At 41.8% G+C, this 27,728-nt stretch overlaps 1 protein-coding gene across 1 annotated transcript in view; it reads right to left on the bottom strand.

The window, feature by feature from the left end:
- Positions 1-27,728, bottom strand: part of LOC129820190 (calcitonin gene-related peptide type 1 receptor-like) — a 94,546-nt gene that overhangs the window by 45,223 nt on the left and 21,595 nt on the right. The window contains exons 3-5 of the mRNA XM_055877173.1: positions 9,383-9,448; positions 3,862-4,021; positions 3,184-3,291 (exon numbers count right to left, since the gene is read on the bottom strand). Of these exons, the coding sequence (XP_055733148.1) occupies positions 3,184-3,291; positions 3,862-4,021; positions 9,383-9,427 (313 nt within the window). The 5' untranslated portion in view covers positions 9,428-9,448. The remainder of the gene's footprint in view (positions 1-3,183; positions 3,292-3,861; positions 4,022-9,382; positions 9,449-27,728) is intronic.

The raw sequence follows: 27,728 nt of genomic DNA, 5'->3' as shown, positions 1-27,728 counted from the left end.
GCTTCTGACAGGCTAATTGAATTAATTTGAGTCAATTGGAGGTGTAGCTCTGGATGTATTTCAAGGCCTACCTTCAAACTCAGTTCCTCTTTGCTTGTCATCATGGGAAAATTAAAAGATATCAGCCAAGACATCAGAAAAAAAATTATAGACCTCCACAAGTCTGGTTCATCCTTGGGAGCAATTTCCAAATGCCTGAAGGTACCAGGTTCATCTGTACAAACAATAGTACGCAAGTATAAACACCATGGGACCACGCAGCCGTCATACCGCTCAGGAAGGAGACGCGTTCTGTCTCCAAGAGATGAATGTACTTTGGTGCGAAAAGTGCAAATCAATCCCAGAACAACAGCAATGGACCTTGTGAAGATGCTGGAGGAAACAGGTACAAAAGTATCTATATCCACAGTAAAACGAGTCCTATATCGACATAACCTGAAAGGCCCCTCAGTAAGGAAGAAGCCACTGCTCCAAAACCACCATAAAAAAAGCCAGACTACGGTTTGCAACTGCACATGCACATGGGGACAAATATTGTACTTTTTGGAGAAATGTCCTCTGGTCTGATGAAACAAAAATAGAACTGTTTGGCCATCATGACCATCGTTATGTTTGGAGGAAAAAGGGGGAGCATTGCAAGCCGAAGAACACCATCCCAACTGTGAAGCACGGGGGTGGCAGCATTATGTTGTGAGGGTGCTTTGCTGCAGGAAGGACTGGTGCACTTCACAAAATGGATGGCATCATGAGGTAGGAAACGTATGTGGATATATTGAAGCAACATCTTAAGACATCAGTCAGGATGTTAAAGCTTGGTCGCAAATGGGTCTTCCAAATGGACAATGACCTAAGGCATACTACCAAAGTTGTGGCAAAATGGCTTAAGGACAACAAAGTCAAGGTATTGGAGTGGCCATCACAAAGCCTTGACCTCAATCCTATTGAAAATTTGTGGGCAGAACTGAAAAAGCGTGTGTGAGTAAGGAGGCCTACAAACCTGACTCAGTTACACCAGTTCTGTCAGGAGGAATGGGCCAAAATTCACCCAACTTATTGTGGGAAGCTTGTGGAAGGTTAGCCAAAATGTTTGACCCAAGTTAAACAATTTAAGGCAATGCTACCAAATACTAATGGAGTGTATGTAAATTTCTGACCCACTGGGAATGTGATGAAAGAAAAAAAGCTGAAATAAATCATTCTCTCTACTATTATTCTGTCATTTCACATTCTTAAAATAAAGTGGTGATCCTAACTGACCTAAGACAGGGAATGTTACTAATATTAAATGTCAGGAATTGTGAAAAACTGAGTTTAAATGTATTTGGCTAAGGTGTATGTAAACTTCTGACTTCAACTGTATCATACATTACTCATATCACATGTATATACTGTATTTTATACAATATATTGCACGTTGCCTATGCCGCTCAGCCATCGCTCATCCATATACTGATGTGTACATATTCTCATTCACCCCTTTTAGATTTGTGTGTATTTGGTAGTTGTTGGGGAATTGTTCGATTCCTTGTTAGATATTACTGCACTGTCGGGAACTAGAAGCACAAGCATTTCTCTACAGTCGCATTAACATCTGCTAACCATGTTTATGTGACCAATAAAATGTGATTTGATTTGATATAATTTAGTCTCTAGTCACCCCTATCATCTCTATAATCTAGTCTCTAGTCACCACAAATATCTCTGTAATCTTGTCACCACTAGCATCTCTATAATCTAGTCTCTAGTCACCCTTATCATCTATATAATCAAGTCTCTAATCACCACAAATATCTCTGTAATTTTGTCACCACTAGCATCTCTATAATCTAGTCTACAGCCACCCCATGATCTCAACAATCTAAACTCTTGTCACCCCTAACATCTCTGTAATCAAGTCACCCTTATCATCTCTATAATTGAGTCCCTAGTCAGCCCTAACATCTCTATAATCTAGTCTCTAATCACCACTAAAATCTCTATAATCCAGTCTATAGTCACCACTATATCTCTATGATCTAACCTCTAGTAACCCCTATGATCTCTGTAATCTAACCTCTAGTCACCCCATCATCTCTGTAATCTTGTCACCCCTATCATCTCTATAATCTAGTCTCTAATCACCCCTAACATCTCTACAATCTAGTCTCTACTCACCCCTATCATCCCTATAATCTAGTCTCTAGTCATCCCTATCATCTCTATAATCTAGTCTCTAGTCACCCCTAACATCTCTATAATCTAGTCTCTAGTCATCCCTATCATCTCTATAATCTAGTCTCTAGTCATCCCTATCATCTCTATAATCTAGTCTCTAGTCACCCCTATCATCTCTATAATCTAACCTCTAGTAACCCCTATCATCTCTGTAATCTAACCTCTAGTCACCCGTAACATCTCTGTAATCTTGTCACCCCTATCATCTCTATAATCTAGTCTCTAATCACTACTATCATCTCTATAATCTAGTCTCTAATCACTACTATCATCTCTATAATCTAACCTCTAGTTCCCCTATCATCTCTACAATCTAACCTCTAGTCACCCCTAATATCTCTATAATCTAGGCTCTAATCACCACTATCATCTATGCAATTTAACGTCTAGTAACCCCTAACATCTCTGTAATCTTTTCACCCCTATCATCTCTAAAATTGAGTCTCTGATCACCCCTATCATCTCTATTATTTAACTTCTAGTAACCCCTATCATCTCTATACTCTAGTCTCTAGTCACTCCTAACATCTCTGTAATCTAGTCTCTAGTCACACCTAACATCTCTGTAATATAGTCTCTAGTCACCCCTAACATCTCTATAATCTAACTTCTAGTAACCCCTATCATCTCTGTAAATAACCTCTAGTCACCCCAAACATCTCTGTGACATTGTCAACCCTATCATCTGTATAATTGAGTCCCTAGTCACCCCTAACATCTCTATAATCTTGTCTCTTGTCACCACTATCATCTCTATAATCTAACCTCTCGTAACCCCTATCACCCCTATCATCTAGCCTCTAGTCACCCCTATCATCTCTATAATCTAGTCTCTAACGTGTAGTCACCCCATAATCTCTATAATCTAGTCTATAGTTACCCCTATCATCTCTATAATCTACTCTATCACCTGTGGCCTGGCCAATTCCCTCTGCAGACATTGTATCATTTATCAGTGTTTAGTCTTACCAGAGATGTCCAGGCCAGGGTAATCTGGGCAGTTCTGTGTGGCGTAGGTCGCCACCGGAGTCTCATCCCAACACAGCAAGCCATCCCACATACGGCTACAGAACACACCTGCATCAGTGAGAATGACTTTAATGTCTATGCCTGTATATTTATACAACTTTAGGCTACCTCCCTATTGCTAAACCATGCATTAACGATTCATGTCGAAACCTTTTATTTACATTCGAGTCATTTAGTAGATGCTCAGTGCCTCTCACACTTTCCATACGCCTAATAGCTGAGATGCTCTTTCCATTTAGCATATGATATGGTACTTTTACAGTCCTATATCACTGCACTTGGGTCCTGGTAACAACATCTCCATTACCTATAGCATCAATGGAGCACTGATTACACATCCATCCACTAAGCATTACGCAATCAAGGTCATAGCATCAACACTAGTGCTTTCTCAAGGAGCCCTAGTAATCAGATCAAAGGTCATAGCATCAACACTAGTGCTTTTTCAAAGAGCCCCAGTAATCAGATCAAAGGTCATAGCATCAACACTAGTGCTTTTTCAAAGAGCCCCAGTAATCAGATCCCAGTCTCCCAGTAACTAGTGTGATTCGATTAAAAGGGTATTCTGGGATTGGTACATTCATTTTTGGACTTTGAAATTATTGATTTGTGCTTTACCTGTTCTGTTGTGCTGCTGATCTCGGCTGAACAGTTCAAGACATCTGTATTGACCCTCGGTCATGGTCTGCCTCTCGTCCTCCATTATGGTCAGGACAGACCTGAGAGATGTGTCTGGGCTAGCAGGCTCAGAGCTGGTCTCCCAGGCAACAGTTCCGCTCTGCAAAGACACAACAACCACTTCATCTTACCAAAATAGAGCTATCGAACACCTAAGTGGCTGGCTAGTGATGTACTGTACGTGTAGGTTGCACTTAGGCTGTGCTGCCCTGAAACTAATTGCCCTGAGCTTAATCAAGTTGTATTGTGTTGTGACTATTGGTATGCTTGTCTTTCAACAGGCAATGTGTAAGGGTTTGGTACACAGAACTAGAATGAGTAATTCTATTGCTATGGTTTAGTATTAGTATTGTGAGAGTGATTTATTGACAGTATACTCCCACATGCATTGCTAATTCATGCTAAAAGCAATAGACAAATAGTCTCATCGTGTGCTTTTCTCAAGTGAGTGTCACAATGCTGTACTTGAAATGTGCGTTGGCGTGGTTACAGATGACTAGCATACAAGAACCCTTATATGAATAGAATGAGAGCCTCTCTCTGATCCTGTCTGTTCTCCTATTGTGTGGTTTGGAAAAGAGGCTTGAAAACCATGGGAGCTCGTCTTGTCTCCAAAGCTGATATACTGTAGATAACGCTTCTCTGCAAAAAGATGAGATGGAAATCAAGATTCAAATAGCAGCTGTGTCCAACAATGTGTCGTTGGGAGTGTGACTCATCTCTCCTAATATTTTGACAAAGAATGAACCCACTCAAAGCGCCAGGGCTTGTCCTCTCTCTCTCGTTCCCTCATTTTCACCATTTTTTTCTCTCTCTCTCTATGATCAGTGAGCAGAAGATGTGTAGATGAACGGGTATTACTCCTTCATATAAATTTACTAAGCCATCATGAAATCCAGCCATATGCTTGTGGTTAAATGGATTCTTTTTTGAGTATACTGTATGTTCATTTGGGCCTTTAGAAATGCGATTCTCTCTCTCTCTCTCTCTCTCTCTCTCTCTCTCTCTCTCTCTCTCTCTCTCTCTCTCTCTCTCTCTCTCTCTCTCTCTCTCTCTCTCTCTCTCTCTCTCTCTCTCTGTGTTTCTCTCGTTCTCTTTCTTTCTTGCTCTCTCTCTCTCTCTCTCTCTGTGTTTCTCTCTCTCTTTCTTTCTTGCTCTCTCTCGCACACTTTAATTAATTTACATGAATATTAACACAATAGCATGGCAAGACTTGCTCGCAAACAGCTCCCACCCGCCCTGCCCTCCTCCCTCATCTCTCCTTTCTCTTTTTTATTACTTTCATCTCTTCTCGTTTAACTTTCAGAGCGTTCTTTTCCTTTTCCAGGAAAATGTACATCAGTCTTACCTGACAATTCAAAGCATACTGAGCTACAGACACTAAAAGTAAATGAAGAAGGGGGGAGATTTAGATTTTCGTCTGAGAGTTTTCGGAATATTGATGATGTCCCATGTAGCAGTTTAGCAGCCGTACATATGATGTCACTCCAAACATTGAAGTAAATGACGTCATACATACGACCACCAGGCCACCACCAACGTCAGCATTAAAGCAAAAAAATATAAAAAATCCCTTTCAGACAGTGAGTAAACCTCACATGTCCGTAAAGGTCATTCCTCTTTCATTTCTTCCACGTATCCTGCTGAAATAAGAGAGTTACTGAAATAGAGTGTTACTGAAATAGAGCTTTACTGAAAAAGAGTGTTATTGAAATAGAGCTTTACTGAAATAGCGTGTTACTGAGAACTTTTCTGGAAACAAAGAAAACAAACGCAAGTGCATGAACATCTGAGAGATTAAAGAGATCCGTATGAATTTACCTTCTTACACTCAGCCAGGCAGGCAAATTTTATTGAATATAATTACATGGTACGAACACTTATCAACAGCCAATTTATCATCAGGTTATCATACAGATGAATAGAAGACCAAAGGGACAAAGGTATTATTATCAGTACAAAGGTCCTTGTTGAGCCAACCTGTTGCTGTACCGATCAAGAAGTTCACCAATACAAGTAAAGGCAAACATGTGAAACAAAACATCTAGAATCCAATTTGTTGACAAAGAAAACTCATTTCTACATGCCTTACCTGGGCATGTTCAATAACAAACTGTAACTACATGAACGCTCTAATAAATTACCATCACCGTCATATCACTTTGCATCTCATGAATATTTAATTAGGCTGATATCTTCTGACTTGATAACAGTGAGTTTCAATGTCATAAGAAACAAAAAGCAAAGACCCTGGCATTTGTGCTGAAGGTAATTTGTTTTCTGTCTATGGCAGCTGACCATTATGGGTTGAAATAAAGTATGATGAGGGTTGGTACACACGTGGGGAAGCATCCACACACACACACACACACACACACACACACACACACACACACACACACACACACACACACACACACACACACACACACACACACACACACACACACACACACACACACACACACACACACACACACAAACCAGCCTCTGCCATTCATAGACAGTATATGCAGAGCTTTAGCATCATGGCTGAAAGACCTCCAGGCTTTTAGGTCATCCATCCCACTAGGCACAAACTGGTTGAATCAACGTTGTTTCAATGTAATTTGTCAACGTATTGTGACGTCGAATCTGCGGGGGAAACAGATTGGATTTGCAAAAAGTCATAAACGTAAACTGTTGTTTTGAGTGTGAAATTTCAACAATAGGATTATGACATCATGGTAACCAATTTCCAACAAAGACAAACCTTTCATAAAATATGTTGAATTTGAACTTTTGAAACAATGTCAGATCTTCAACGTTATATCTACTACCAGAAAAATAATAGGCCGGGTATCACCTCTTACTGAAGAGTTGATCTGTCTACAGCTATCCTTTGGTTTCCCATCCAGGGTTTTAAAGGTGCTACACATAGGACTTCTTGTTGTTCCATTTTTGCATTGTAAATTCCTGAAAATGTCCATAATATATCTGGAGTAATAGTGGAATGATGGTGTTTCACAATATTACTCACCCGCCAGTGTTGTTATTGACTGTGATATTCACCTATTGATTTCTCCCGCCAGAGCGAAATCGGTTGTCAAAATGGGAACCCTGTTTTGACTTTACGGCTGTGTTACATTAACTAGTTGAAATCGGGCCAAGCGCCAATGTAGAAATCGCTCTGTAATTTCCTGGTTGATTAAAATTCTACACTCTTTGCTCAATTTCAGTTTGTGAGAAAACAGGCAATTAGTGTAGGGAATCATTACACTACCATCTAAATCGCTGTGAAATATATTTTCAATAACAAAAATAGTTTTTTTTACAGATGGTGACCCAAAACCGAAAGTAAAAGGCTCAAGTGCGAGTTTCCGCCATGTTAGGGGGACATTGAATGAGGGGGAGGGGGGTGATTTGTTTTGAATGCAGCCTAGTGCTGTTGCAATTCACCTAGCTTCTCACCTAGCTTCCACATAGGGTAGAAATTCAGAGAGATTGTAGGTAGGTGTAGCACCTTTAACCAAGCCCTACTTTGATATTTGTCACTGACTACTACCAATGTGCTGTCGTGAGAATGATTTGAGAGATCTACACTTAATAACTAAATAGATTCACTGTTGCAATCAAACTCATTCCAAAGGGTAGGTTTAACAGAGCAAATTTAATGTAACAATACTTTATAAGTCATATCATGAATGATACATTTAGGCCTATATAGCATTTGCCAAGTCATCAACAGTTATTGTTTCAATTCAACCCAGAGTTCAAATAAAAATCAACAATATATATAGGCCTAGGGTTTCAAGATTTGGTTGATTTCAAAATTGAATCTACAAATTTATAATTAATACGTTGTATTCACATCTCCATCTCAGCCAAATATCTAAGTGTAACGGATTTCCTCTTCGTCTGAGGAAGAGTAGCAAGGATCGGACCAATGTGCAGCGTGGTAAGTGTCCATCAAGTGTCCGTTGATTTTTAATAAATCAAAATGAACACAGAACAAAAATAACAAAACACGAACAAACAACCAAAACAGTCCCGTATGGTGCAAACACTGAAACAGGAAACAATCACCCACCAAGCACAATAGAGAACAGGCTACCTAAATATGGCTCCCAATCGACTGACACCTGCCTCTGATTGAGAACCATACTAGGCCAAACACATAGAAATATAACAGAACAAAACATAGAAAAACAACATAGAATGCCCACCCCAACTCACGCCCTGACCAACTAAAATAAAGACATAAAAAATGAACTAAGGTCAGAACGTGACACTAAGTTAAATAATAGGACTAAATCAAACTTTATTTGAAGAGTATTTAAAGTTGATTTGATGTAGTCCTATTCTTTAACTTTTTTAACTTTAAATCCAACATATTATTAATTTGTGTAACAAACTGGATATTGAATTGTGTTTGGTTGTCAACACAACCAAATATCAACATTTGAAGGAGATAGTTCCATCTGTGCCACTGCCTTAGTCTGGCTATGATTCCAGTTTGTGTTCAGGAAGCATGCAAAGGTCGCAGGTCTGTGGAGATCTTCACAATTGCTTTAATAATCTTCGCAGAATCTCAAACCGCATTGATTACTTGGACCATGTACGGTATTTTAATCTTAATTGCACACCAGTTAATTTGGTTGTGCTAATAAATAAAGCACAGTAATAACACATTCATTTGTTGTATTTATTTTACCTTTATTTAACTAGGCAAGTCAGTTAAGAACAAAATCTTATTTTCAATGACGGCCTACCAGGGAACAGTGGGTTAACTGCCTTGTTCAGGGGTAGAACAACAGATTTTACCTTGTCAGCTCGGGGATTCAATCTTGCAACCTTTCGGTTACTAGTTCAATGCTCTAACCACCTGCCGCCCTAGCAGGTAGCCTTGTGGTTTTGTATAAATACAAAATATCTGATATTGTATTCTCATTTGAACTCTGTTGTGCTTTTAAATTTGAAAGCACAGTGATAACACATTTAGATGACAACTAAACCAAAAATCTGACATTATTTTTTTCATTGGAATTTGGTTGTGCTTTTAGATGGTTGAAAGACTGAGAATTCAACACATTTCTGGCTGTTTCTTTGAGTGGGTGAATAAAGGTTAAAATCTCAATGATCAACGTCTCAACAATCAACGTCTCAACCAAATATTACCCACATTTCCACGTTGAAATTCTGTAATGTGCCTAGTGGGATGCTCCTAGTTGCCAAACTGAACCAATTAGTGATTAACGGATTAGTGAACTACATTAAGTCAATCTATTTGATTTTCTCTATTCGTTAAAAACCCGCTGAGTAAAACGTATTGCAGTTTATCTTGGACATTTACCGCACGAATCATGTACAATTTGGTAAAAAAATTACAGTAATATATAAACTGCATTACAGTAATGAACACTGCACAAAAGTAATCTACCAACAATTATTTGTGTTAATGAGAAGCTGAAGATGGACTCACCACCAAGAAAGATATCAGAAGCCAGTAGGAGCTTTTTAACCTCATACTGTCTGGTCCCAGTCAAGTCTGTGGAGACAGAGAAGAGAACATACTGGAGTTAAAAATTATGTCAACTCAAAATGTGTTTTTCTAACAGAAAATTGGGTGCACATACATACAGAACCGGGTTGTTGTTTTGAAATACGATAAGGCAGCCTTGAGTTTGGACTGCAGAACAACATTCATTATGCCTGAATGCAAATATACTGCAACAGTGGTTCCCATAAGTTTTCCTGTGCCGGGTTGCAGTGTGCATTCATGTGGAGGGAGGGAGAGAGAGAATCATTATACTGTCAACAGCATACTGCAGAGGTGCTTCTTTCTCAAGTTGAGTGGCTGGACTGTCATGCCTGGGAGTAATATTTATTCTATTTTAATTGTTTATTTATTTCTATATTTTTACCTTTATTTAACTTGGCAAGTCAGTTAAGAGCAAATTCTTACTTACAATGACGGCCTACCCCAGGCCAAACCAGGACAACTGTGCACCACCCTATGAGACTCCCAATCACAGTCAGATGTGTTGCAGCCTGGATTTGAACCAGGGACTGCAGTGTCTTAGACCGCTGCGCCACTGCACTAATCTAGCCCATGAAATGTAGATTAGAATTCCCCTCAGGTCTCTACTTTGGACCTGCAGATCCCCATTATAAGCCCATTATCTGCTGTGTTACGCCAATCAGTGTGCAGCTGTAGATTTTCACACCTCACTGGGGCTCCAGAGCAGGTTCCATACTCAGCTGACAGACATGCATCAGTGAGCATGTCATTGTGACTGACTTTGGAGGTTGGACTGGGGCTGGGGGAGTGTGAGTTCAGTCTAGGTAGGATAACGGTCTAGAGAGGTATAACGTTTCTTTGATAAAGCACTTCATTATTTTAATGTGTTACTTGAAAAACTATAAACCCTTTATGAACATTATTGATGTGCCATCAAAAGCAGTGGCTTGCTCTGGTGCCTAAGGAGCAGTGTAGGAAAGGGAAGTATATCCATTCAAGCACATGCTGTACCGTACAGCCTGACAACATCCTCAGAACAGGCTTATAGTAAAACTAATAGTAAAACAAAGACAAGAGACAACTGTCATGGTCCTCTGAACAGCTTTCAGTAGATCTAGGATCAGCATAACCTCCCCGAATCCTAACCTTAACCAGTAGGATGGGAAACAGTAAAACTGACCACAGATCAGTGTCTAGGTGGAACTTCATTGAACTCCAGCCGTGCACAGCCAGTAAAACCCCCTGTTCATTTATGCATGCCAGCTCCAGCTCCTAACCCTTCCAGATGGCTGTGGGCTGTGCCACACAGAGAACAAGACTCTTACCCATTGCTGGCATGGCTTACCCACCCGCCTGTGAAATGGTGCTCAGAGAGAAATGGGGAATGGGGGATATTGTAGAAAGATACCAATGTGTATTTGTGTGGTACCCAGCCATGGGAAGGAAAGAAGGAGAGAAGGCTGAGGATTGGAGATTGTAATGTAAGTGCCAGTTTTATATTTTTACCTTGATCCTGTCTTACTACTGTGAGGCAGTGTCCCTCAGGCTATCGTGTCGGGTCTTTGTTCCAAAAACACAGTGTTAATGACATTCTGTTATGAGTAATAAATACAATACAAGAACACCTCTGGTGCTGCTTATAAGCCTTACAGTTATAATCAAAGTCAAAACAACAATAGTGGGAACAGAGTGATACTCATGAGGTACACTACATGACCAAAAGTATGTGGACAGCTGCTCGTCAAACATCTTATTCCAAATTCGTGCGCATTAATATGAAGTTGGTCCCCCCTTTGCTGCTATACCAGATTCCACTCTTCTAGGAAGGAATTCCACTAGATGTTGGAATATTGCTCCAGGGACTTGCTTTCATTCAGCCACCAGAGCATTAGTGAGGTCTGGCACTGATGTTGGACGATTAGGCCTGGCTTCCAAACCGATCTCGACAAACAATTTCTGTATGGACTTCGCTTTGTGCACAGGGGCATTTTCATGCTGAAACAGGTAAGGGCCTTCCCCAAACTGCTGCCACAAAGTTGGAAGCACAGAATCGTCTAGAATGTAATTGTATGATGTAGCGTTAAGATTTTCCTTCACTGGAACTATGGGGTCTAGCCCAAACCATGAAAAACAGGCCCAGACCATTATTCCTCCCCCACCAAACTTTACTGTTGGCACTATGCATTCTGGCAGGTAGCGTTCTCCTGGCACCCGCCAAACCCAGATTCGTCGGTCAGACTGTCAGATGGTGAAGTGTGATTAATCACTCCAGAGAACGCGTTTCCATTGCTCCAGAGTCCAATGGCGGCCCTAACAACCCAAAGCACACAACGCAAGAGTGGCTTTGGTACAAGTCTCTGAATGTCCTTGAGTGGCCCTGCCGGAGCCCGGACTTGAACCCGGTCAAACATCTCTGGAGAGACCTGAAAATGGCTGTGCAACGACACTCCCCATCCAACCTGACAGAGCTTGACAGGATCTACATAGAAGAATAGGAGAAACTCCCCAAATACAGGTGTGCCAAGCTTGTAGTGTCATACCCAAGAAGACTCTAGGCTGTAATCGCTTCCAACGGTGCTTCAACAAAGTACTGAGTAAAGGGTCTGAATACTTATGTAAATGTGATATTCCAATTTTTTATTTTGTATACATTTGCAAAAATTTCGGAACCTGTTTTTGCTTTGTCATTATGCGGTATTGTGTGTAGATTGATGAGGGGGAAAAAATAACAATTTAATCAGTTTTAGAATAAAGCTGTAACATAACAAAAGGTGGAAAAAGTCAAGAGGTCTGAAAACTTTCCGAAGGCACTGTATCTAGGGAATAGTGTGCCATTTGTGTTGCATCCTCTGTCTCCCTCCCTGCCTCAGACATCCCTCTAAGACACGGATGGGCAACTGGCGGCCCCCCTTTTGAAGGCCCTCGGATCATCCCCCCCTCAAAAAAAAGCTGTTGCAAATTAAAATAGTAGAATACACAAGGTGCAATTGTTTTATTGTCTGTGCATCAACAGTTTTTCTCTTGTTATGTCTGTCACTGATAGTCTCTCAATTAGCCCATGTCAGCTGACATGTTTTAATCTAGAGGCCAGCTATCTAAACCTGTAGTAATGAAGGTCGAATTAGAGCCCGGAGGGCCCCTCTTGGATTTCTTAGTCAATCTCTTAGTCAATCATATTAAAAACTGTAAGAGTTGCCCATCCCTGCTCTAAGACGTGTGACACAATAGGGAGAGAACGCCTCATTATCACAGAAGTTGAGTTTCAACAAGATGAATGACAGCCCCAGTCAACATCAATACTGATGGCTGTTTACTAAAATGCGACATAAGTGAATTGTGAGCTATTATAGTCAACACTGAGGGAGTGTTTAGCTGCGTCAAAAGGAGACAATATAGGCTTTATGGATATCTGTGTGGCTTTATGGATATCTGTGTGGCTTTATGGATATCTGTGTGGCTTTATGGATATCTGTGTGGCTTTATGGATATCTGTGTTTGACTTGAGACACTTTTCTGTCTCTCACTCTTTCTCACTCTCTTTCGCTTTCTCTCTCTCATCAGAATAGTTTTTTCCCAAGCCGAGTTTATACAGTACTATCCACTCTGTCTTAATAAAAAAAAGAATGTGCTTTCCGTTCTGCATGAGCCACAACATCTTAGCAACACATTAGCTAGTTAACCCCAGCCTTGTAGGCTAAACCCCAGACTATAATTGACGCCCTAGGCATGTTTCTCTTCCAACTGGGGGAGTCACAGCGCTACAGTATCTCTGCTTAACCCATTAGCTCAGTAGCTCAACAACTTCTACACAGAGACGTATGGAGACCTTAACATCAATGGGCCATTATCTGAACCTATGACGTGTGGTATGTGGAGTTACAGTACTCTATATGGACCCACAATGGAGACTGGGCTCTGTGTGTGTAATTCTCATGCAGCGGACAGAGAAAGGCACTCACTAGCTGGAGAGTGCATCTATAATGAGATGGCACTTTAAAGCAGCAGTAGCAGTGCTTTCCATCGCTGGGGACAGGATGGTGATGTGGATCAAGTGGGGCTACAAGGGTTATATGTAGAGGGTGGGGACCTCTCCAATATAACTTTACACAGATTAGCAGAGCCACTTAGGCTACTGGTTGCAGAAAGGCGAGGACTAGATGAGAAGAGAAGAACACGGCAGTGTAAGAGACCAACAGTAAAGAGAATAAGTTGCCGAAGTTTGATACATCATGAAGCAATGTCAATACATTTATTTGGTTTGGGAAAAATGAGGCCACGATCCAGAGCAAAGTATTCCAATAAATGTGTAAGAAATTATGCGATTTTTTAAACTTATATTGCAAATCAATTTATTGTATTTTAAGTGGTACTTTGCTCTTTGCTCTTTTGTCCTACCTAGAAAAATAATTTTAGAATTCAAAGCAGACCCAACATTAATTCATACCGAAGGTCAAGCCGCGAACTCAATGAAAGAATAATAACTCCAGCCCTAAAAGGGCTTTCATTATGGAAGTGAAAAGAGATATCTCAGAGTGATGGAATGCTTGGACACCATGGCCTTTCCATGCTGGGTCTCTCTCTCCTGGCCTCCCCCCTCTCTCTATCCCTCTCTGTTCCGTTATCAGTCTGTCTGTCACCTCTCAGAGCAGGGTGATGATGTCACCTCTCCGTCTGGGTCTGGATGGTTCCAGGCTGATTATTCCCAGCCTGTATGATCTAGTGACAGATCCATGGTAACACATATGTGGCCTGGAAGCCAGGGTGATGGAGGTCCACTTTGGCCCTGACATGTCATTGTATCAGACATCATTATTCAGTCTGGTTTGGCCACACGATCCACCGGAATGTTCTGGAGTTCAATCTCAAGCCAGACCTGACTGTATGGAAGTATGCAGAGCCATATATTAAAAATATTATTCAAATGCTAGTATAGTTATTTATTATATTGATCTTAAATATATGGCTCTGAAAGTGTGTACTCAGCAGTACTTGTAGGGAGGCTTGTATGGGGCAGATAAAAACACATGTTCGGCGTGAGTAACGTGTATGTTTACATAGAACGTGGTTGACATGGAGTGTATAAATTATGTTTGGTGACAGCGATGTCATGTTCATTCATGGGAGAGAGTATAGGAGTGTTGCATATGTATTGCGGGTTACATGTTTATTGTGTGTAAATAAGACGTCTTGAATGGCGGAGGTTACACATTCTCTATGATCCACACAGTACCTGAGAGACCCATTCATTCCCCACTTAGCTCAGCTCACATGTGTTAGTTGTTTAGGTCGTCAGGGGTAATACACCCTTAGTGTAGTTGCCAACAACCGGATGTTTCCAGTTTTCAGGGATACAGCTAATTCAAAGTAGTAATTCAACATAGCTTCCTTTCCCGCTGAAAACTGGATGTGGGAACTCCACTCAGGCGTTTTCTTTTATGACACAGTGTTGTACCAGATCTTCAGTTTCTTGGCAATTACTCGCATGGAATAGCCTTCATTTCTCAGAACAAAAATAGACTGACGAGTTTCAGAATAAAGTTATTTGTTTCTGGCCATTTTGAGCCTGGAATCGAACCCACAAATGCTGATGCTCCAGATACTGAACTAGTCTAAAGAAGGACAGTTTTATTGCTTCTTTAATCAGAACAACAGTTTTCAGCTGTGCTAACACAATTGCAAAAGGGTTTTCTAATGATCAGTTAGCCTTTTAATATGATAACCTTGGATTAGCTAACACAACGTGCCATTGGAACACAGGAGTGATGGTTCTGATAATGGCCCTACGTACACTTATGTAGATATTCCATAATAAATCATCCGTTTGTCACGGATCCCTCCGGAACTGTCATTACGCAAACCCGGTCCCTATTCCCTTTGATTAGTAATTGTATAAGTGTGCCCTTGGTTTACCATTGTCCTGTCGATTATTGTTACAATGTCCGTTGATTTGTGTGAGTACCTGTGCTATGTTGTTTTGGCTTTCGTGCCACGTATATTGTGCAGATGTTTACGGGTCTCGTCCCGTGTGATAATCATTGTGCGTTTGTATATTAATTCAAGCTCCTCCTCACTCTTCTGTTTGGGTTTCTACCCTGTGTTTTGTTTAGGTGTTTGTTTGGTCTTCGTCCCCATGCCTTTACACGACACGCTGTAATTTGGGAAATAAAAACCCCTATTACGCATTCCTGAGCCTGTCTCCCGACCCATTTATACCAACATGACACCGTTTCCAGCTACAATAGTCATTTACAACATTAACAATGTCTACACTGCATTTCTGATCAATTTGATGTTATTTTAATGGACAAAAAAATTGCTTTTCTTTCAAAAACAAAGACATTTCTCAGTGACCCCATACTTTTGAATGGTAGTGTAGCTGTGGCTTTATGGGCCTGAAACCTGTTGGATGTGATTAACATGGAGGCCTACCAAATGCGTATGGTGTTCTGCCATTCTCCCTGGATGAGAGATCTTTAATCTAAGTCTCTGTCTGGGAGCGTGATATAGTTTTTTTTACTGAGGTTGTACATTGAAACTCAGCCTGCCTATGCTGTTTCTCTTGCTCATTTACTGGTGTATCATTCAGAATGATAAATTGGATTTGTAAATGTTGGGCCTAGTACAGATATTAAAGCTAGAATCCTTTGTTGCTACATCCATTTTGGGACTTCTAATTAATGATATATACCAATTGATTCTTTAATAATATACCTTATAAATGCCTCATGAGCTTAGATCAGTCATACCCCATCAGAACCCAAAATATAAGCTTGTTTGTAAACATTGTTAATGTAAACAAACACTGTATAACCTCAAAACATGATTAAAACTATACATGATCCAACACAGCCATAATCTCCTGCCTGTGTTGGATGTAAACATTTTTATTGTTTAACTGTTTAACTTTTGAGCTGCGGTCTTACACCTGAGTAGATAAATAAAAAAAGTTATTTCACCAATGTTGTTATTGTGAAGATCAGCGTGGATAAAAGAGCTCAGTAACCCCTTATCCTATCGGTAATGGATAAACACATGTATCCAGGCATCCAAAGAGACAGACAGCATTTTTCATCCCATTGGTCAGACCTTGACATAATACTTATCTTGTCCAATAACATTTTTAAGCCCATTTTCTTCAATGAAAAATAGAAATTCCATATTAAATTCAATATGAGATCGGTCATAAGAGCAAAAGCTATTGAGCTGTAACCCAATGTATTTGTCACGTTCGTCGTATGAATCGGACCAAGGTGCCGCGTGGTATGCGTACATTCTTCTTTAATAAAGAAAGAACACTGAACAAACTAACAAAACAACAAAACGAACGAAACGTGAAGCGATATGAATAGTGCAGACAGGCAACTAAACATAGAATAAGAACCCACAAACACAAAAGGGAAATGGCTACCTAAATATGATCCCCAATCAGAGACAATTCTGATTGGGAACCATATCAGGCCACCATAGACATACAAATACCTAGACCTACAAAACCCCTAGACATACAAAAACCCTTGACAATACAAAAACTAGCATACCCACCCTCGTCACACCCTGACCTAACCAAAATATAAAGAAAACAGAGATATCTATGGTCAGAGCGTGACAGTATCTGTCCCTTCTGCTATAGTTATCCTAACAGAGCACAGGAGGTTAATCCCTGCATGAGCAGACCAGAGCTGTGTACCAAATGGCACCCTATTCCCTTTATAGTGCCCTACTTTTTACTCTATTCAAAACTAGTGCACTATATAGGGCAGGGTTCCTCAACTGGTGGCCCGCCAGTAAACTGTAAAAACACAGGGAAATCAGCGTTTGTGATTTTATTTTAAGAAATCTGTTCCCCCCTAGCATTTCCATGCATAATAGAGAGACGTGATCGTATACAAATGTAAGCACGGTTTGAAATGATTGTTTTATTCAAATATCACATCTGTTTGGGCTTCTTGCGGTCAATTTGCAGTTTTTCAAAATATATGTAATTATGTTCTGGCCCACCGACCTCCACTCAATAAAAATTAAAAAACAGCCTGCGGATAAATCTAGTTGATCATTTACATATGGGCAACCATTTAGCAGACACTATTTCCCAGAGTAATTAGGGTTAAGTGCCTTGCTCAAGGGCACATCGACAGATTTTTCACCTGGTCAGTACAGGGATGGAAACCCGCGACCTTTCGGTTACTGACCCAACGCTCTTAACCACTAGGCTACCTACCACCTTGTAATCACCGAAATAGGGAATAGGGTGCCATTTGAGATGTATGCCAGCTCTATCCTCTCCTCTTCTGCCCTTGAGAAGGAGCACCCTTCACTGTGAGAGCAGCTTTTATTCTCTACACAATGGAATGGAATACAGGGAGGAAGAGGCAGGCAGCGTCAAGTGCTCTGGTGGTGAGCCTCTACAATGTAAGCCTTCACTATCTGGTGAGCCTCTTCAATACAAGCCTTTACTATCTGGTGAGCCTCTTCAATACAAGCCTTTACTATCTGGTGAGCCTCTACAATGTAAGCCTTCACTATCTGGTGAGCCTCTTCAATACAAGCCTTCACTATCTGGTGAGCCTCTTCAATACAAGCCTTCACTATCTGGTGAGCCTCTTCAATACAAGCCTTCACTATCTGGTGAGCCTCTTCAATACAAGCCTTCACTATCTGGTGAGCCTCTTCAATACAAGCCTTCACTATCTGGTGAGCCTCTACAATGTAAGCCTTTACTATCTGGTGAGCCTCTTCAATACAAGCCTTCACTATCTGGTGAGCCTCTTCAATACAAGCCTTTACTATCTGGTGAGCCTCTTCAATACAAGCCTTTACTATCTGGTGAGCCTCTTCAATACAAGCCTTTACTATCTGGTGAGCCTCTTCAATACAAGCCTTCACTATCTGGTGAGCCTCTTCAATACAAGCCTTTACTATCTGGTGAGCCTCTTCAATACAAGCCTTCACTATCTGGTGAGCCTCTACAATACAAGCCTTTACTATCTGGTGAGCCTCTTCAATACAAGCCTTCACTATCTGGTGAGCCTCTACAATACAAGCCTTTACTATCTGGTGAGCCTCTTCAATACAAGCCTTCACTATCTGGTGAGCCTCTTCAATACAAGCCTTCACTATCTGGTGAGCCTCTACAATACAAGCCTTTACTATCTGGTGAGCCTCTTCAATACAGGACATCAGGGCTAGGGAAGGGGAGTGAACAAGTGAATATGGATACAATACGAAAAAGGATAGAGTTTTGTTATAACAGGAGAAGGCCATGTTGGACCGTGTTTTGGAACTGAGGCCCATCTTAGGCAGCATTAGGTGTAACTATTTATAACAGAGGTTTTATGTTTGTGGGGGCGCCTGCTGAGAATCAACCAGTATTTCCTCCCTCAACACTTTGAATGTGACAACATGGAATTCTGTCGGGTGTCGTAAACTCCCAGTCCACCCTGTCATAACTCACACATATAAACTTCCTTACGCGCCTGTCTGTGTGCTCTGAGGATAGAACCTTTAAGCACTCCGTTTTAGAGTGAGGCAATATCTTAAAATTAGCCAGCTTTTTCCACCTTTCCATCTCCTCTCAAAAAATATTTGGACATTAACAGCTGTCCTGAAATACACTGAGGTTTTTTATTTACAGTATCAGTCAAATGTTTGGACACACCTATTCATTCCAGGGTTTTTCCTTTATTTGTACTATTTTCTACATTATAGAATAATAGTGAAGACTTCAAAACTATGAAATAACACATATGGAATCATGTATTAACCAAAAAACTGTTAAACAAATCAAAAAATATTTTATATTTGAGATTCTTCAAAGTAGCCACCCTTTGCCTTGATGACAGCTTTTCACACACTTGGCTTTCTCTCAACCAGCTTCATGAGGTAGTCACCTGGAATGCATTTCAATTAACAGGTGTGTCTTGTTAAAAGTTAATTTGTGGGATTTCTTTCCTTCTTAATGCATTTGAGCATCAGCGTTTGAGCATCAGTTGTGTTGTGACAAGGTAGGGTGGTATACAGAAGATAGCCCTATTTGGTAAAAGACCAAGTCCATATTATGGCAAGAACAGCTCAAATAAGCAAAGAGAAACAACAGTCCATCATTACTTTAATACATGAAGGTCAGTCAATCTGGAAAATATCAAGACCTTTGAAAGTTTCTTCAAGTGCAGTCGCAAAAACCATCAAGCGCTATGATGAAACTGGCACTCATGAGGACCCCCACAGGAAAGTAAGACCCAGAGTTACCTCTGCTGCAGATGATAAATTCATTAGAGTTACCAGCCTCAGAAATTGCAGTCCAAATAAATGTTCAAGTAACAGACACATCTCAAATAAAAATCAAATCAAATCAAATTTTATTTGTCACATACACATGGTTAGCAAATGTTAATGCGAGTGTAGCGAAATGCTTGTGCTTCTAGTTCCGACAATGCAGTAATAACCAACGAGTAATCTAACCTAACAATTCCACAACTACTACCTTATACACACAAGTGTAAAGGGATAAAGAATATGTATATAAAGATATATGAATGAGAGATGGTACAGAACAGCATAGGCAAGATGCAGTAGATGGTATAGAGTACAGTATATACATATGAGATGAGTAATGTAGGGTATATAAACATAAAGTGGCATAGTTTAAAGTGGCTAGTGATACATGTATTACATAATGATGGTAAGATGCAGTAGATGATATAGAGTACAGTATATACATATGAGATGAGTAATGTAGGGTATGTAAACATTATATTAAGTGGCATTGTTTAAAGTGGCTAGTGGTACATTTTTACATAAATTTCCATAAATTCCCATTATTAAAGTGGCTGGAGTTGAGTCAGTATGTTGGCAGCGGCAACTAAATGTTAGTGGTGGCTGTTTAACAGTCTGATGGCCTTGAGATAGAAGCTGTTTTTCAGTCTCTCGGTCCCTGCTTTGATGCACCTGTACTGCCCTCGCCTTCTGGATGATAGCGGGGTGAACAGGCAGTGGCTCGGGTGGTTGTTGTCCTTGATGATCTTTATAGCCTTCCTGTGACATCGGGTGGTGTAGGTGTCCTGGAGGGCAGGTAGTTTGCCCCCGGTGATGCGTTGTGCAGACCTCACTACCCTCTGGAGAGCTTTACGGTTGTGGGCGGAGCAGTTGCCGTACCAGGCGGTGATACAGCCCGACAGGATGCTCTCGATTGTGCATGTGTAGAAGTTTGTGAGTGCTTTTGGTGACAAGCCAAATTTCTTCAGCCTCCTGAGGTTGAAGAGGCGCTGCTGTGCCTTTTTCACAACGCTGTCTGTGTGGGTGGACCAATTCAGTTTGTCCGTGATGTGTACACCGAGGAACTTAAAACTTACTACCCTCTCCACTACTGTCCCGTCGATGTGGATAGCGGGGTGCTCCCTCTGCTGTTTCCTGAAGTCCACAATCATCTCCTTTGTTTTGTTGACGTTGAGTGTGAGGTTATTTTCCTGACACCACACTCCGAGGGCCCTCACCTCCTCCCTGTAGGCCGTCTCGTCATTGTTGGTAATCAAGCCTACCACTGTAGTGTCATCCGCAAACTTGATGATTGAGTTGGAGGCGTGCATGGCCACGCAGTCGTGGGTGAACAGGGAGTACAGGAGAGGGCTCAGAACGCACCCTTGTGCGGCCCCAGTGTTGAGGATCAGCGGGGTGGAGATGTTGTTACCTACCCTCACCACCTGGGGCCGGCCCGTCAGGAAGTCCAGTACCCAGTTGCACAAGGCGGGGTCAAGACCCAGGGTCTCGAGCTTGATGACGAGTTTGGATGGTACTATGGTGTTAAATGCTGAGCTGTAGTCGATGAACAGCATTCTCATATACGTATTCCTCTTGTCCAGATGGGTTAGGGCAGTGTGCAGTGTGGTTGCGATTGCGTCGTCTGTGGACCTATTGGGTCGGTAAGCAAATTGGAGTGGGTCTATGGTGTCAGGTAGGGTGGAGGTGATATGGTCCTTGACTAGTCTCTCAAAGCACTTCATGATGACGAAAGTGAGTGCTACGGGGCGGTAGTCGTTTAGCTCAGTTACCTTAGCTTTCTTAGGAACAGGAACAATGGTGGCCCTCTTGAAGCATGTGGGAACAGCAGACTGGGATAAGGATTGATTGAATATGTCCGTAAACACACCAGCCAGCTGGTCTGCGCATGCTCTGAGGACGCGGCTGGGAATGCCGTCTGGGCCTGCAGCCTTGTGAGGGTTAACACGTTTAAATGTTTCACTTACCTCGGCTGCAGTGAAGGAGAGCCCGCAGGTTTTGGTAGCGGGCCGTGTCAGTGGCACTGTATTGTCCTCAAAGCGAGCAAAAAAGTTATTTAGTCTGTCTGGGAGCAAGACATCCTGGTCCGCAACGGGGCTGCTTTTCTTTTTGTAATCCGTGATTGACTGTAGACTCTGCCACATACCTCTTGTGTCTGAGCTGTTGATTTGTAACTCTACTTTGTCTCTATACTGGAACTTAGCTTGTTTGATTGGCTTGCGGAGGGAATAGCTACACTGTTTGTATTCGGTCATGTTTCCGGTCACCTTGCCCTGGTTAAAAGCAGTGGTTCGCGCATTCAGTTTCAGGCGAAGGCTGCCATCAATCCACGGTTTCTGGTTTGGGAATGTTTTAATTGTTGCTGTGGGTATTACGTCGCCGATACACTTTCTAATGAACTCGCTCACCGAATCAGCGTATTCGTCAATGTTGTTGTTGGACGCAATGCGGAACATATCCCAATCAACGTGATCGAAGCAGTCTTGAAGCGTGGAATCAGATTGGTCGGACCAGCGTTGAAAACAGACCTGAGCGCTGGAGCTTCATGTTTTAGTTTCTGGTTGTTGTCTGGAAGCAACAAAATGGAGTCGTGGTCAGCTTTTCCGAAAGGAGGGCGGGGGAGGGCCTTATATGCATCGCGGAAGTTAGAATAACAATGGTCCAGGGTTTTACCAGCCCTGGTAGCACAATCGATATGCTGATAGGGTTGGCGCCCCCCCCCCCCCCCCCCCCTTGGTTTGTGCTGTGGTGGAGATCTTTGTGGGCTATACTCGGCCTTGTCTCAGGATTGTAGGTTGGTGGTTGAAGATATCCCTCTAGTGGTGCGGGGGCTGTGCTTTGGCAAAGTGGGTGGGGTTATATCCTTCCTGTTTGGCCCTGTCCGGGGGTATCATCGGATGGGGCCACAGTGTCTCCTGACCCCTCCTGTCTCAGCCTCCAGTAGTTATGCTGCAGTAGTTTGTGTCGGGGGGCTAGGGTCAGTTGGTTATATCTGGAGTACTTCTCCTGTCTCCTGTCCAGTGTCCTGTGTGAATTTAAGTATGCTCTCTCTAATTCTCTCCTTCTCTCTTTCTTTCTCTCTCTCGGAGGACCTGAGCCCTAGGACCATACGTCAGGACTACCGGGCATGATGTCCCCAGTCCACCTGGCCTTGCTGCTGTTCCAGTTTCAACTGTTCTGCCTGCGGTTATGGAACCCCTACCTTTCCCAGACCTGCTGTTTTCAACTCTTAATGATCGGCTATGAAAAGCCAACTGACATTTATTCCTGATTATTATTTGACCATGCTTGTCATTTATGAACATTTTGAACATCTTGGCTCTCTCTAATTCTCTCCTTCTCTCTTTCTTTCTCTCTCTCGGAGGACCTGAGCCCTAGGACCATACGTCAGGACTACCGGGCATGATGACTCCTTGCTATCCCCAGTCCACCTGGCCTTGCTGCTGTTCCAGTTTCAACTGCTCTGCCTGCGGTTATGGAACCCCTACCTGTCCCAGACCTGCTGTTTTCAACTCTTAATGATCGGCTATGAAAAGCCAACTGACATTTATTCCTGATTATTATTTGACCATGCTTGTCATTTATGAACATTTTGAACATCTTGGCCATGTTCTGTTATAATCTCCACCCGGCACAGCCAGAAGAGGACTGGCCACCCCTCATAGCCTGGCTCCTCTGTAGGTTTCTTCCTAGGTTTTGGCCTTTCTAGGGAGTTTTTCCTAGCCACCGTGCTTCTACACCTGCATTGCTTGCTGTTTGGGGTTTTAGGCTGGGTTTCTGTACAGCACTTCGAGATATTAGCTGATGTACGAAGGGCTATATAAAATTAACTTGATTGATTGATTGATTGATAGAATTTAGGGAGTTTTGTTTTCAGATTAGCCTTGTTAAAATCCCCAGCTCTCAGCTACGATGAATGCAGCCTCAGGGTGTGTGGTTTCCAGTTTACATAGTCAGATAAAGTTCGTTCAGGGCCATCGATGTGTCTGCTTGGGGGGAATATATACCGCTGTGATTATAATCGAAGAGAATTCCCTTGGTAGATAATGCGGTCGACATTTGATTGTGAGGAATTCTAAGTCAGGTGAACAGAATGACTTGAGTTCCTGTATGTTGTTATGATCACACCACGTCTCGTTGATCATAAGGCATACCCCCCCGCCCCTCTTCTTACCAGAAAGATGTTTGTTTCTGTCGGCGCGATGCGTGAAGAAACCAGCTGGCTGCACCGACTCCGTTAGCGTCTCTCAAGTGAGCCATGTTTCCGTGAAGCAAAGAACGTTACAGTCTCTGATGTCTCTCTGGAATGCTACCCTTGCTCGAATTTCATCAACCTTGTTGTCAAGAGACTGGACATTGGCGAGTAGTATGCTAGGGAGTGGAGCGCGATGTGCCCGTCTCCGAAGCCTGACCAGAAGACCGCTGGGTTTGCCCCTTTTACGGCGTCGTTGTTTAGGGTCGCCGGCTGGGATCAGATCCATTGTACTGGGTGGAAGGCAAAACACAGGATCCGCTTCGGGAGAGTCATACTCCTGGTCGTAATGATAGTGAGTTGACGTTGCTCTTATATTCAGTAGTTCCTCCCGACTGTATGTAATGAAACCTAAGATTACCTGGGGTACAAATGTAAGAAATAACACGTAAAAAAAACAAAATACTGCATAGTTTCCTAGGAAGGCGAAGCGAGGCGGCAATCTCTGTCGGCGCTCAACATCAACTGTTCAGAGGAGACTGTGTGAATCAGATCTTCATGGTTGAATTGCTGCAAAGAAACCACTACTAAAGGACACAATTAAGAAGAAGAGACTTGCTTGGGGAAAGAAATACAAGAAATTACCATTAGATATTAGACTGGTGGAAATCTGTCCTTTGGTCTGATGAGTCCAAGTTTGAGATCTTTGGTTCCAACCGCCATGTCTTTGTGAGACGCAGAGTAGGTGAACGGATGATCTCCGCATGTGTAGTTCCAACCGTGAAGAATGGAGGAGGAGGTGTGATGGTGTGGAGGTGCTTTGCTGGTGACACTGTCTCTGATTTATTTAGAATTGAAGACACACTTAACCAGCATGGCTACCACAACATTCTGCAGCGATACGCCATCCCATCTGGTTTGCACTTAGTGGGACTATCATTTGTTTTTCAACAGAACAATGACCCAACATACCTCCAGGTTGTTTAAGAGCTAGGCTGACCTGGCCTCCACAATCACCCGACCTCAACCCAATTGAGATGGTTTGGGATGAGTTGGCCGCAGAGTGAAGGAAAAGCAGCCAACAAGTGCTCAGCATATGTGGGAACTCCTTCAAGACAGTTGGAAAAGCATTCCAGGTGAAGCTGGTTGAGAGAATGCGAAGTGTGTCCAAAGCTGTCATCAAGGCAAAGGGTGGCTACTTTGAAGAATCTAAAAATCTAAAAAAGATTTTGGTTTGTTTTCACACTTTTTTGGTTATTACATGATTCCATATGTGTTATTTCAAAGTTTTGATGTCTTCACTATTATTCTACAATATACAAGAAAATAGTAAAAATTAAGAAAAATCCAGTGAACAAAGTCCTATTGTTAGTAACAGTCTGAATATTTAGGGTATGATTCATTAACACACTCACTAACAGGGATGGATGAAGTAGCATCATCCACCAGGTTAATGATACATCTGGGTTGTATCCCAAATGACACCCTATTCCCTTGATTGTGCACTGCTTTTGACCAGAGCTAGGAATAGGGAATAGGGTGCCATTTGGAATACAGATCTGGTTGATTGCTGCTCTAACATCTCTGTAGACTGATTTACATGTGTGTCATTGTATCCTATGCTAATGTCATTGGGACTCCTGGGATGTGGAGGAGATGTTCGAATAAAGAGGAAGATTGACAGTTATTTGGAGATGTTTTCCTCACTATCTATCTTTGTACTGGAACTAGGTCATGTGACATACTGGGAATTCATTAGACAGTGGTGCTGCTACACAGAGATTCAAACCATTCTATTGTTTACCTATATATATAATATCCTAACACCAGTATAGAGAGGAAAGGCATTATAACAAATAACTGGAACCAACATGCTAGTTCATTCACAGGTCAGACAGAACTACAGTCATATGTTTCTGTGATGTTGAAAACATCGGAGGTACATGGAGAGTTACAATATGGATGAAAACACCATGTGTATCGCTGGGTTTTAAATGTTTCAACAGAATATATTCAAAAACTTTGAGCGTTTGCTTGAGTCTACCTGATGTGCCAGATGGGAAGGGTTTGCAGTTTTTGGGACTTTCCGGTTTGTTTATTAAGCCAGGCAAGCTCAAACAGACACAGATAAAGTATTTGAAACCCAGTTCTGGTGTACAGTATCTCACCAGGATAACAGTTCTCACTCATGAACTCCAACTACATGCAAGACCAGACTGTTAAACTATGGTCTCGGACCAATACAAGTTTTTCTATCAGGATTCAATCCAAGAGCTGTTGCAGACAGTCAGCCATCTCTAAATCATACACTCCGCTTCTTGTAAATCCACTCTGCTTCCAGCCCTGTGGGTAGTAATGCTAGCATGATCTGGACATCCTCGGTTTGTTTGCTCTACTGCAAGGCAATGAAGGCATGCAGCTGTGCTGGGGTGGTGATTGCTGTCAAATATCCAATAATTGACTCACTATTTTCAAAGTTGTCTGCTCTTTGATATCAACAAAGGGAAACAAAAGGAAAATGTAATTCAATTAAAGGAACAACAGTGCTTTTCTTTCCAATGAGCAGATTCTCTCCTGACAGTTCTGATATTTTGTTTATCCCTGGAGTGATGTTGTGTTGTTTAAAGCCCTTGATTTCAGGCCCTTCTCTGCCATTGCATAATAGGTATTTTGGAGGGACTAAAAAGTCCTTGATTTTAGGTCTATTATGCGGATATCTACGTTTGAATGAGGGCTGAGGGCTATTTTAAGGGGGAGAATAACAAGTCCTTTCATCTAGCCAACCTTCGCTGTGTTTATACTGAGTCTGTTGATTTCCTTTGACTTTTTCACCAATGTACATCTCATCTGTCAGCGAGTGACATTTGTTCCTCTATTCTCCAACAGCAGACAGTGGAGGACAGATCCAAAGTGACATATTGAATATTGCTGCCAGAGCTTTGGGCTCTCTAGGTAGTGAAGGGGCAAACACAAGCAGAAATAATCCCGATTATTGTCCAGCTCAAAAAAAGATATACAAGTGTACCAATTTGCCTATATATCACACACTATTGCCATATTTTTGAACTTAAACCTGAATTATAAGGTGCATCAAGATAAACCCTCAGGGTCAAAAGCTGAGGATCTAGGAGAGATAATAGATCTGTGGACTAGATGGAAGGCCAAAAAGTTCAAATATCCAAATGCTAAAACTCAATCTAGGGAGGTTCTTTGATGCTAGAGGTTCAAAAGATCAAAGAGAATGAGCACAGATATACTCTATGAGAATTATAGGTGCACAAAGGGAGCTTCTAAGAGCTTTGGGAAGTGCAGCGCTTGGTGAATGGAACCAACATTAGTCCGATAAATCAGAGCTGGTAGGAGGCGATAAACTGCCAGAAATAGCTCTGGCTACGTCCCAAATAGCACGCTATTCCCTTGATAGTGCACTCCTTTTGACCAAGTAATGCACTGCATAGGGAATAGAGTGCCATTTGGGACACAAGCTCTGTAAGAGCAGAGAAGCAGACACAGGAAAAGCACATCCCAGACAGAGCCCAGTGAAGTCAATGGGGACTCCAGGGGGATATCAGTCTTCCATGATACAATGCAGCCAAGGAGTAAGCTACACACTGACTAACCTTAATGGGAAAGAGGAATACTGGTATGGCCTTCTTTCCCCCCATGCTAACCTACCTTCCATCTGAGAAAAAAAGTTTATTTAATTATGCATTTCCTGTAACGAAGAACAATTTGTTTTTCTCTCTGAACACAATATTAACCCCACATAATATTGCTTGTGTACCATAAAAAACTACAATTGTTCAAGTCTCATACCATGCAAATATATTTAAGACATACATT

This window comes from Salvelinus fontinalis, chromosome 22, assembly GCF_029448725.1.
Source record: "Salvelinus fontinalis isolate EN_2023a chromosome 22, ASM2944872v1, whole genome shotgun sequence".
NCBI lineage: Eukaryota > Metazoa > Chordata > Actinopteri > Salmoniformes > Salmonidae > Salvelinus > Salvelinus fontinalis.
Note: the sequence above shows the minus strand (reverse complement) of the source record. Positions and strands in the feature narration are given on the sequence as shown.